The 13,005-nt window shown below is 36.7% G+C and overlaps 1 protein-coding gene across 5 annotated transcripts in view; it reads right to left on the bottom strand.

The window, feature by feature from the left end:
* Positions 1–13,005, bottom strand: part of SMAP1 (small ArfGAP 1) — a 166,848-nt gene that overhangs the window by 82,090 nt on the left and 71,753 nt on the right. For 3 of the 5 annotated variants that reach the window (XM_082731312.1, XM_082731314.1, XM_082731315.1), the window contains exon 5: positions 3,366–3,446. The exons of the other annotated variants lie outside the window; for them this stretch is intronic. In XM_082731312.1, the coding sequence (XP_082587438.1) occupies positions 3,366–3,446 (81 nt within the window). The remainder of the gene's footprint in view (positions 1–3,365; positions 3,447–13,005) is intronic. 5 annotated transcript variants of the gene reach the window in all.

The raw sequence follows: 13,005 nt of genomic DNA, 5'->3' as shown, positions 1-13,005 counted from the left end.
ATCCATTATTTCTTCAAATAGGTTTTTGTCCCTTGTGCTCACCCCCTTCTACAGCTCCTATAATATGACTGTCATTCAGCTGTGAATGTTACTGATGTTGTCCCATAGGTCTCTTAGGTTATCTTTGTTTTAAAACAAAACAAAACAAAACTTTTTTTTTTTTTAAACCCCTGCTGCTGTTTGGGTTAGTTCCACTGCCCCGTCTGCCAGGTCACTGATCTGTTCTTCTGCTTCATCTTGTTTATTACTGATTCTCTCTGGCATATTTTTCTAGTTCAGTCATTGTATTCTTCAGCTCTGTGACTTCCATTTGATATTTTCTTATATTTTCTATCTCTGTTGAAATTGTCTTCATCCATTCTTTTCCCAAGATCAATGAGCATCTTTATGACTATTACTTTGAATTCTTTATCAGGTAAATTACTTATTTCCATTAAGGTTTTTCCTTCTAGAATGTTATCTTATTCTTTCATTTGGATCATATTTCTGTCTCCTCATTTTGCCTAATTCTCTGTTTGTTTCTGTGTATTAGGCAAAATAGTGATCTCTCCTACTACTGAAGGAATGGCCAGAGGAAGACTGAGAGTTTGTTTTATTCAGTCAACTGTCTGTGTAGTGCCCTGGAGGTAGCAGCCTGCCACAATTGCCTCCAACTGTTTCAGTCCCAAGAGGCCCAGAAATGCAAGGCCCACTATCCACCAGAGCCAGACATACAAGCCCGATGTGAAATACTTGCATTTCCTTCCTTTAGCAGAGTCAGAGGGGAGCACCAGCCCAGGAAGAGCCAGGCCATCCAGTTTGGCAGTGTGGGACTATGGGGGTACAGAGAAGCAAGGCAAGCAGCATTAGCAAGATAGAAGTAGTGCAAAAATGGTGTCTCCTAGCACCTGTCTTCTGAGAGAGATCCAAATGACCCCTGTCCCTCTGGCAGACACTTTAAACTCAGACAATTAATCTCCTTTACATATAGTCTATAAAATTTTTAACTTGCTCCTTTTGTACTAGGTTGCAGGACAAGTTAGTCACGTTCATATGCCCTTTAAGAGTAGAGTCTTACTTTCCTACAGCTTTTTGGGTATCCTTGAAATGAAACCCACTGACGTCCAAAGCCAATTGTTTTGGGGGCTCATTTCTCCAATGCAGGTCCCAAGGGTTGGGGTACCTAACGTGGCTTGCTCCTCAGAGATAAGCTCCGTATTTGTAAGATCACTCTCACTGGTGGATCACAGCACCAGGCATGGGTTTGGTGAGTCTGTGTCTCAATGTGTCCTTTTTGTCTTTTGTTGTGAAGGAGGTGTTCAGCTAGTTTTCACATCTTTTGTAGAAAAAAACTGTTCTATGTGTAGTTATAGATTTGGGTTGTCCATGGGAGAAGGGGAGCTTTGGGTCTTTCTATGCCACCATCTTGAATAATCAATGTCCACTCCTTTCTAAGACTTGCAGGCAGGAATCACACAGTACAAAAGTGTGTTAAGGGTTTCCACCCTTTTTCTCACAGGAAAGCAGAGTTCCAGGGCAAATTCTGAAAAGGAAAACTTTGCCTTTGACATTCTTCCACGTTCTCACAGTAACATCCACAATCCTAGAATGCTGCTTTCCTGGGCCTGTGTGTTGACCTAAGATACCTACAACATTCTAACCATGTACTCCATGCTCCATAACTGTCCCCTACAGACTCCTCATGAAGACCCTTTGCTCTGCTAACTCTTAAGTCCAATGTATCCAGTTTTCCATTCTCATGACTCTCTCCTTATCACTCAACACACTTCCCCTGGGCTGCCTTGTAATCTCAATTCTTCTTTCAATCCCTCTCTCTCAACATGCCCCCCAACAGCCCCCAGTCTGGATCTGTCCTCTGAGCTATACACAGGTAATATCCAACCACCTACTAGATACCTGGATGTCCCACAGTCATAGTCAACTTTTAATTCATCCCTCCCTGCCTTCCTTTGTTCTCCTCAAACCTGTTCCTCACCATCAGCCTATACCCTTTTCTCCCAGGATAGCTCCATCATGTACTGAGATGCTCAAGCCAGACACTAGAAGTCATCAACACGTCCCAAACCACTGCCACAATCCACCGATTACTAAATCCCACAGATTCAGTCTTCTCAAAATCTCTTCAAACTACACTCTCCTTTTTATCTCTCTGCTTCCATTTTAGCAACTGCTCCCATCATGTTGGTCATAGATTAAAGCAGCAGGTTCTCAAGCTTTTTCACACCCATCAGTATGTAATTATTGTCCACAGAGATAGGAAGCCATGTGATGACAAGAAAATCAGATCCTGTTACCCTTCTTACTCTTAAAAACTCATCATTAAAAGTACCAGGTCCTTCAGAGTAAAGACCAAAATCCTTCAGAAGGCTCAGAAATAGGCCGTCCTCTCACTTCTCTCCCTATGTTCTAGTCATCTCATCCCCTTGCAAATACCCACAGGTTTCTTTGTTTTTTTTTTTTGTTTGTTTGTTTATTTGTTTCATAAGATGCTTTCTCTGCTTAGAATACATATTAATCCTTATAGCTACTATTTATTAAGAACTTAAGATATACTGGGCTGCCTGGGTGGATCAGTTGGTTAAGTGTCCGACTCATGATTTCTCCTTAGGTCGTGATCTCAGTCAGGGAAACAAGATAAGCCCAGTGTTGGGTTTTGCTTGGGATTCTCTCTCTCTCCCTCTGCCCCTCTCCCACTCCCCACTTTTTAAGAGAGTATGCTCTCTTAAAAAAAAAAAATTAAGATGTATCAAAAGCATGCCTTCTATATTAAATACCAGCACAATGAGTAAATGTCAATCACAGCACACACTGTTTGGCATTAGAAACCTCTGCAGAGTTACCTGTTTTCCTCCATTACAAACCCCTGTCATTCTCTCCAACCACCCCTACCACAAACATATTCTAGTGACTATAACTGATAATTCTATATTCATAAATCTTTATTATGTGTATCAGTATGACTGCTACTATCCCTTGACAATAATTTTCTTTGAATGCTTATAACAACAAAATCTTCTTAAGAAAACATTTCAGTCAAAGACTTTTCTAATGTATCAAAGAATTCAATAGCAAATATAAAACAATTCCCATAAATATAAACTAGTGAGGGAGACAACGACAGAAAATTGCTTCTTAAATGTTAAGATATATCTATAGTACCAATAAATCCATCTTCTGAAACTAAACAGATCAAAGCCCTTTAATCCTACTTGCAGCATAAGAAAACATTTTTAGACTGCTATATTTAATATATTTAATACTGGAGACCATTCAAATTATACCACTCCCAAATTACAGCACACTGTAAGAGAAGTTCATTTACCACTGAACACTACATTATGTAGCTGTCTAGAACACTACCATACCTCCAATTTGTTTTTCTCAACAGCAGCTTGTAGAGAAGGAGAGGATACCAAAGGCTGAAGAGGAGCATCAGAGGAAGAAATCTGTGAATGCAGATGAAAAGTCAGAAGAAGAAAGAGAAAAGAGGATAATCAGAACTGACAGGCACAGGAAAAAACCAAAACCCATACATTTCTGAGATATAAAAGCACTTAGAAGTATGTTAACTAAAAAAATTTTAAAAAAAAGTATTAAGTGGAGAGCACTGCTTTTTTTAAATTCCCACATGCAATTTCTAAAAATAAAAGTATTTATTACAGAATAGTGTGTGATTTAAAATAGGATTCACTATGATATAAAATTTAAAATGTACTCAGGTAAGATCATCCCAAAAGAATCTGAAAAATAAGCTTCTTTTTAAAATTTTTTTCTCTTTTTTTTTAGGATTTATTTATTTATTTGACAGAGATCACAAGTAGGCAGAGAGGCAGGCAGAGAGAGAAAAGGAAGCAGGCTCCCCAATGAGCAGAGAGCCCGATGCAGGGCTCGATCCCAGGACTCCGGGATCATGACCTGAGCCAAAGGCAGAGGCTTTAACCCACTGAGCCATCCAGGCGCCCCTGAAAAATAAGCTTCTTGTACGGTAAAATTTTACTCAATATTACTACTGAAATACTAATGCTCTAAAGCATAAAGACACATTGTTTCAAGTAGCAGGAGAGCATAAATGAATTTTTGTTTTTACTTGTATTATCTATTTTAAGAATGGAAAATAAAACTGTGCTGAAATAGTAAAAAAGTCAAGTAAGTTTTAATCAGCTGTTTAAGGAAGAAAAAAAAAAGTCTGGGAAGAAGAAGTGAGTTAATGCAATACAAAACTGAGCAGCAGGACTTATCAAAAAGCAATATATACACTTCCTTAAGATCAGTATGTACAAACACCATTTCTAGTGCGGTATTTGCTGAATTTCCCCAAAGCATTATGTGACAGTTATATATGCACCAGAGGCAATTTATATATGAAAATGGGTTTCATCTAAGAACCTTTTCACTCATCTTCCTATCCAATTTCTACATGCATAGTTGATCACTCTAATGGAAGCATTATCTTCCTGCTCTCTTTACTGCCAAAATATAACTGAAATATGTTTACAAAATGCACAGTACATCTTTGGAGCCATAAAACTGACATCTGTATATACTGCCCTATCATATCATAGAGGCAAGAGTGCCTCTAAGGAACTGTTCAAAATGAAAGGTGCTATTATACAAAGGTCAAATGTACGTATTGTCAAAATAACATTGCGAGATGAGTCCTCATTTAATCTGCTTGTTACTAAGTTAGTTATGGTTTTAATTCTTGAATCACAACCCAAGATCGTAAACTTTTGGGTGTTGTGTTTTTTTTTTTTAAGCTTCGACACTACTTGTTGACTCTGTTATAATTGTGAAAATTAGCCATTTATTGACCACTAATGGAAGTTACACATGAAAAAGAAGATTTTAAATGAAAAACTGCACCTTAAACCCTGGCTTCAAAGTTGCTTTATCCTACTGGACACTTACTTGCTAAAGATCTTTAATTGCCACTTTATGAAGAAAATAAGAGACAAAGAAGCACACAATTTCACTTAAGATGATAACCTGTATCATAAAGACCTCTCTGCCCAAGCTCATGTTAATAGCTGAACATAAAATATAAATGAGAAATGGGTATATCAAGCATGTAGAGGGTTACCAATTCATGACAGTTCACTGTTGAAGTGTTTATTCTCCTTCTAACTGATTCGGCCAGCTTTAAAACTCAGAAGCAGCAATATAAAATTATTTAATAAGTAACAGTAATTTAATAAAGCATTTTAATGCTCCCTTCCAAAAAAGTGTTAATACTATGTTTCAGCTAGAAATAAACACAGAGGGTTGTTCAGTAGGAAAGACACTTTAAAAATCAACAGACAAATTAACAGGTGAACAAATAAACAAATTGTTGTATACCATAAGATGAACAATTACCTGCCAATACAAAAGAGACTGTCTTAATAGTACTCACAAAAATAGGGATGAATTTCAGAAATATGCCAAAAGAAAAAAGCCAGACACCGAAGAGTACAAAGGCACAAAGGAACTTTTTGGAGCAAAGGAAAGATTCTATATGCCCTCTTTGATGGCTACACAGAGTTATTTTTCAATGAGCTATGGGTGGGGGATGGGGGATGAATATTAAGAAGCACTTGTGAAGAGCACTGAGTGTTTGTACATGATCAACCACCTCTGAATTCTACCTCTGAAGCCAATATTGCACTGTGTTGACTAACTAGAATTTAAATAAAACTTTGAGGGAAAAGAAAAGTAAATAAATGTATCTTAAATTGTCTTTTATTGCACATAAATTTTATCTTCAATAAAATTAATTTTTAAAAAGTCAATAAGCAGTGTAAGATACATTATATGAGCAAGTAATGAGGAAATAGAAGTCAACATACTGACAATCAGAAGCAAGAAACACCAAAGAACAGATAGATGAGGGAGAACAAAAAAAAGCAGGGGAAAAGAAAAAATACAGAGGCCAGAAAAACTAGCTGCTCTTGAGTATTCTTTCTTAATCTCTCAGAACCATTTTTTGCCATCTTCTCCACTAAGAACTAATAGAAAATCACCATCATCTGTCACCTGGATTAATCCTTTGGCTTTCTTGCCCTAAGTCTTGCTCTTCTCCAAACTGTAATATTCTCAAATGCAAATCTGATCACTGGATATCCTTAGTTAGAAGCTTTAAACAGTTCATATGTATTACATACGGACAGAGTCCAAACTCCTTAACTAGGCCACAAGTGTCATCTACTTTATCTCCTTACCCTTTCCTGCCCTACTAAACTACTGTCTAGCCATAAACAACTCCCCTTTGGTTCTAGTTCTCAAGTCTGCTTCTCTTGCTTCTGTCTTTGCTTCTGCTATTTCCTCTGCCTGAAATATCCACAGTTTCTATTAGCTCTTACCCATCCTGTAATTTTAAGCTGACACTGCCTCTTCCAGGAAGTATTCCTTCATCACTCCAGTTGCAATTAAGTAGCCACTTGAGATACTCCCAAAGCACTTTCTATAATACATTCTTATTCACATGACATCTTGTAGAGATCCAATTACTTAAGAGTATCCTTTGTTCAACTGACTGGACTTCTCAAAGACAGACACTTTGTGTTCTGTTCACTATCTTTAGCACTTGGCACTCAACAAGTCTCAGTAAGTACTTCTAAATGTTAGAACAAAATAAAAAAAAAGGAGGAAAGGAGCATCTCAGAGGAAGAACCAAAAAGAGGCTCAATCTCAGCAATTAGCATTGTCCTTTTCAAGTTCACTACTCGCTAGCATACTTTTCTGAAATCTTATATGTTAGTTACTATCAAATTCATAATTTATTTTGTAACTAGAATTTAACACACCATTTCACTGGATTCTAGTACTTTTAGAGAGAGAGAGAGAGAGCAGAAAAGACTCTGACCTTAGAAAATTTCACTGGAAATTGGTGGGGTGAGTAAATTCAGCTGTTATGACTGAATGTCCCTCTATTACCTACTGTTCTCCTGCCCAACTCCTCCATCCATGAGAGAATGTACAGTGGGAACCAAGTAAAGATGATATCCTTTAGGAGTAAATGAGTTAGAGTCCTTTCAATTATTCTCAAGCCCAGAGGTTCCTCTTTAGGCCACCATCAAAGTAACCTGAATGTGAAGAAACTCCTAAGGCAATACAACTACATAAACTCAGCTCTTGCAAAAGAAAAACTGATCAGGCAAAACAGGTTTCCAATTCCCGCCTACCAGGATAAGGTGAATAAACACATTTTGAAATGGTATTACAAAGAAAATATGAGTATGATTATTTGAAGGCCATCAGGCAAAATGTTCTTTTATCTTTTCAGGAAAATATCACATTATTTTCTGGATGAATTTTTTCTCCATATCACCATTTTCAACAAAATAATGCTATAATAATAAAATCTAGTGTTCTAAAACACTGAAAAACGTAAGAACAATAAAGAAGGCCATATGGATTAATCACTAGCAATACACTGCTTCAAACCCATTTTGGAAACTCCTGGATATATTTTCTAAGTGTAGATTTTACCATAACAATTCTCAAATAGCTGTGTCATGAGCTTTCAATATACTGCAAAGCTCAGGTTTTTCAGGAGCCCAGAAATCATCTTAAAAATATGATTTCCAGGGGTACCTGGGTGGTTCAGTCAGTTAAGCATCTGCCATAGGCTTGGGTCATGATCCTGGAGTCCCAGTATGGAGCTCCCAGTATGGAGCTCCCTGCTCAGTGGGGGCATCTGCTTCTCCTCTAAACCTTCCCCCTGCTTGAGCTCTCTTTGGTTTGTAAGTGCACGCTCGCTCTCTCTCTCAAATAAATAAAATCATTTAAAAAATTATTTCCAATGTCAATGTAATTGACACAAAAGCTGAAAATACATTTATTGAACTAATAAATAAATTGTACAAAAGACACCATCAATGAACCAGTATGAGGCTTATTAAAAGACTTTAATCAACTAAGTAACCACAGCCTCCAAATATGTAGAAGAAGCCTAAATTTTAATATACTAACTTTAAAATCTTTGCATAGGTCACTATCAAATATAGAAATCTGGAGTAAAACTTTCAAAATATAAGTCCTTTAAAGGCCACATCAAGTAACTGGCAGACCATAATTAAAAGGCTGATGAAAATGTGGATATATGAATCAAACAACTCAAGTCAAAATTGTGCCAATAATCTAAAGTCTTACAGTTAAGTTTGAATATTCACATTTCTTAATTATCTACCTGTTTAAAGGCACTTGGCACTGACACCTTTCCCATCTTCCTTCAATATAATCATTACAATAGCTTATCTTTATTAAGCACTTATGTGCCAGGCACTCTATTAAAAATGCAACATGCTTCATCTTATTTAACTCTTACATCAATACTATGAAATATATACATCATGATCAGTTCTAGTCCACAGAAGAGGAAAATAAAATTGCAATGAAAAAAATTAAGAAGGAAAGCCAACTTGAAACTGTTTTATACTAATCCTAACTCACTACCTAATTATTCATCTAAGTTTCTCATCCCTATTAAAGAACATTTAAAATTCATTGCAACTCACGTTGTCTTGAAATTGCATATCTTAAATAATTATATAATCATCAATTAACTGTAAACAGAGCTTAATAAAATTACTAGGGCTATCTCATTTTTATAGTAATAAAATGTAGAAACATTGTTTCTATAATAATTGCTAAGTTGAAATAATGAATTTACTTTTGTTGTATTAAATATCAGTCTTTATACATACACATATATACAAAACAAGTAAACATTTTATTGTTTTTAAACCTTTATGTAATATTCAACTATATAGCAACTGATTATAATTCTATGTGAAATTCAGACTAGAGAATTAAAATCTTTATGTGCTACAAATTCAAGTATATACTCAAACTGCGTTCAAGAGCTTTCTTCTGAGAAATGAGGAGTGGTAAAGGAAGCAACCAATATGTAAGACAAATTGAAACAAAACAAGCAAGTGCTTATTTTTAAAGTCACTAACTCCCAAAGATTATGAATTGTTTTCCAAGACAAAATTGAGGAAGTCAGGGAATCAGGATTAAATAGTCATAGTTATCTATACATTTGCCCCTCTAGTAGATTTTCTTTTTGTTTCTGATCATTATGATGGCAAATGAATAATGTGATTATGGAAATGTATGTGGGGTAGGAAGAAAGGGGTGAAAGAAGGGAGAAAGAGGGGAGGAAGAAAGAGAGTGAGAGAGAGAACAGGAAGTGGAAAGAAAAGCTGCTGATAGAAAAGAGCAAATATATGGCAGAGTTCAGCCCCATCTACTAAAGAAATGTGAGCTCTTCTAGCAACTCACCTAATCACTGTGCTTGCAATTGTGATTCACTACTGGTTAAGAGGGGAAGGAGAGAGGACAGGGAGAACAGATTTCTGTATTCAAAATTTTTCAAATTCCCTTATCACTCATTCAGTTAAGGAACAACCAGGAAGGTTAGACTCATTCTGTATCACTGTGGTAAGAATTCTAAGCTGGCCATCACAATTCCCACCCACTGGTATACATACTCTATATAAAGCCCTCCCCTTAAGTATGGGCAGGACTGTGAATATAATGGTCTCTCTTGACTAGGTTGTTATATGACAAAGGTTAAAAATTTACAAGTGTGGGCGCCTGGGTGGCTCAGTGGGTTAAGCCGCTGCCTTTGGCTCAGGTCATGATCTCAGGGTCCTGGGATCGAGTCCCGCATCGGGCTCTCTGCTCATTGGGGAGCCTGCTTCCTCCTCTCTCTGCCTGCCTCTCTGCCTACTTGTGATCTCTCTCTGTCAAATAAAATTTAAATAAAATCTTAAAAAAAAAATTTACAAGTGTAACTAAGATCCCCAAATGCTTAATAATGGATTAATCAAATGAGAGACTCTTCGGGGGTGTGCCTAGCCTGATCAGATGAGCCCCTAAAAGGGGCTTCCGAAAATAGGAGATCTGACGTGTGAGAGAAATTCTCCAATGAAGAAATAAGCTTTTATGTTATACGAGAATGGAGTTAACTGTTAAAGACCTGAGGGTGGCCCCTAGGAACTGAGTGGTCCCAATATGAAACCAGGAACATAGGACCATAGTCATACAAGCATAAGGAAATGAATTCTGACAACAATCAGGCACCTGGAAGACAAGGAGCCTCAGATAATAAGATTGCATCCCTGCCCAATAATTTCAACCTGGTGATATCCTGAGCTGAGAATTGAGCTAACCCCCTGCCCATACTCTTAGTCAACAGAAACTGTAAGATAACAAATCCGTTGTCATTTGAAGTCATTAAGTTTCTAGCAATGTTAAATGGCAAGAGAAAATTAATATAACGATGCTTTACTCAAAGAAGGAAGAAGTCCTCCATATAATCCCTATTTGCCTTTTGAGACTTACTTCCTCATATACTTATTCCCTCCTCATCATCTACTCATGCTGGAAAGTCCTCTTTCACACTTACTAGACAAGACAACAAACCCAAACAACAAATAATATACCCGAACTCTCTTTCCTCTTTATCTTAGGTTAGCATAGATGAGATAAAATGTCCCTTCAACCTGAAATGTCCTTTCTGCACTATCAACACTCAGCCTACTTTCTCTTTGCTGAAATCCTACATTTTTATTAAGGATAATTTTAAATATACCTCCTTTAAAAGTTCTCCCCATGAAAATTAACTAGTGCTACCTACAATGTGCTTTAGAATACAACTCAGTGAGGGGCGCCTGGGTGGCTCAGTGGGTTAAGCCGCTGCCTTCGGCTCAGGTCATGGTCTCAGGGTCCTGGGATCGAGCCCCGCATCGGGCTCTGCTCAGCAGGAAGCCTGCTTCCTCCTCTCTCTCTGCCTGCCTCTCTGCCTACCTGTGATCTCTGTCAAATAAATTAAAAAAAAAAAAAAAAACTCTCCTTATAGAATACAACTCAGTGTACATGTACATTACACTGGATAATGTTTGAGATGAGAGGAGGCTAAGACTGAACAAAGACTGTATCACTTCTGGGGCATCTGGGTGGTTCAGTTGGTTAAGTGTCTGACTCTTGGTTTTGGCTGAGGTCATGATCTGTGGGTCGGGGGTCGAGCCCCAAGGGCAGGCTCCCCACTCAGTACAGAATCTTCTGCTTCCCCATCGCCTTTTGCCCCTCCCCCTCTCACACACTAGCAGACACGCGCTCTTGTGTACTCTCTCTCTCTGAAATAAATCTTTTTTAAAAAGATTCTACATTTCAATCTCAGTGCCTCCTAGATGGTATATATTCAATGATTGCTTGTTCCATGACTAAATGCACAAATAAAGGAAGAAACAATCCAAGGGAACTTCAACAGCTAATCTCTCAATTCTATATATAGTTTCAAAATGAGAGGCTAACATAGATATTGGGATGAGGAAGAGAAGTACTGAAGGTTGGTATTAATAATGGTTGATAGGCTATGCCCACATTGGTGTCCAGCACCATGCAGTTACTTTAAAAGATACAAAAGAAATGAAATCTTTTTTTTGTTTGTTTGTTTAAGGCTACAAAACAGTACAAACTGTAGTACCAAAACATTTCTACTTGGAAATATATTTTCCTTTGTTTTTGTTTTGTCTAAATTTTGCTTTTCCCCTTTAAGTTTCCTCCCTTAATTCACACTTACAGTACTATACCGCACTCAAAATCATACAGTCAGATCACAGGGTTCCTCCACAAAGCAGCACATACAAACCTCCCCGTTTTCTCAGACACATCATGTTTATATGACCAGATACCACATTTATTTACAGCTTGCTGAAGGCAGTTTTTAAAACTACAAATAAATGCCTGGATATGAAGGCAGTACCATACTAGATTCTCATACTCTACATGATGGATTCCTATGGGGCTTAGTTCATGGACTCATTAAATGGCCTGGCAGGCAGGGGGTCAATATCACAGAAAAACAGCCAAACTCTTTGCCACTGTTATCTTGAAGTTTATTGCTTTGTATTTTGCCACAACAATCTGAAATATTTATGTTTCAGAAGGTCAAGAAATTTGTCATTTTTTAAAAGGGTTTAAGAAATTAAATTACTGCCATACATAGATAAACAGGGTCAATCTTTAGAACCTTATTCTTATTTAAAATAAGAAAATAATAAGAGCAGTTATTGTCAACACTAAAAAATACTAGCTAAGAGTAGAGAGAAAAACTATATAAATCAGAAACAAAACCTATAAAGATAAAGCAATATGGAGCCATTTAATATCAGGGTAAGAGCCATATCAAGCTTAATAGCCATTTCATGATATCGTCTTATCAGAGTACAACTAGTATAATTAGTATTCAAACTGTCTCTCCTTAGATATTCCCTTAAATGCACTAGTGTTCCATAAGTACCTTAGATATACAGTTCTTATACTTTGTCTCAGGTTTATTTTTTTAACCTTGTCTCATCCCCCCAAAGAAATTAAATCTCTCCGAAAGCAAAGGTCATGCCCTATTTGGTTCAGTATACCAGGAGCCTGGGACTATAACAAGTGACCAAAAACAATCTGAATGACTGTTCAACCTATTACTGAAGACAAAACAAAATATATAAATATATAATGATATAATGTAATTCTCAGTGATATGTAAGATTAGTTGTTTACACACTGATTGCCATGAAAGAGGAAGAAATGTTTTAAACTTGCTAGAACATAATTTTTTTAAATTATTATTTTGCTTATAAATGAATAGGTGGAATACATCTTCCCTTGGGTTAAATGTGATTTTCGTGAGCTTTTCTAAATCTTCATTATATAAATAATATAAACTCAAGAATACACAATCTTCTACCTTGGTATTTCCGTTCTCCAGTGTAAAAAAAATGTAAAAACTTGTAGAATGAATACCTCTATAAACCTACCAATACTCATCAAATGTTAACACCATGCCATGCTTGTTTTCTCTCTACACAGACAGACATACACATAAACTCAGTTGCCAAGTTTCCTTGAACCATTTAAAATTATTTATTATTATTATTCTTTGAAAATGAGTTAGATATCATGACACTTGATCCCTAAATATTTTATCCCAGTACATATCTCTTAATTAATAAAGAAATTCTT

The sequence above is a fragment of the Mustela nivalis genome, assembly GCF_964662115.1.
Source record: "Mustela nivalis genome assembly, chromosome: 5".
In the NCBI taxonomy this organism is placed as follows: domain Eukaryota; kingdom Metazoa; phylum Chordata; class Mammalia; order Carnivora; family Mustelidae; genus Mustela; species Mustela nivalis.
This window is presented reverse-complemented; position numbering and strand designations above follow the sequence as displayed.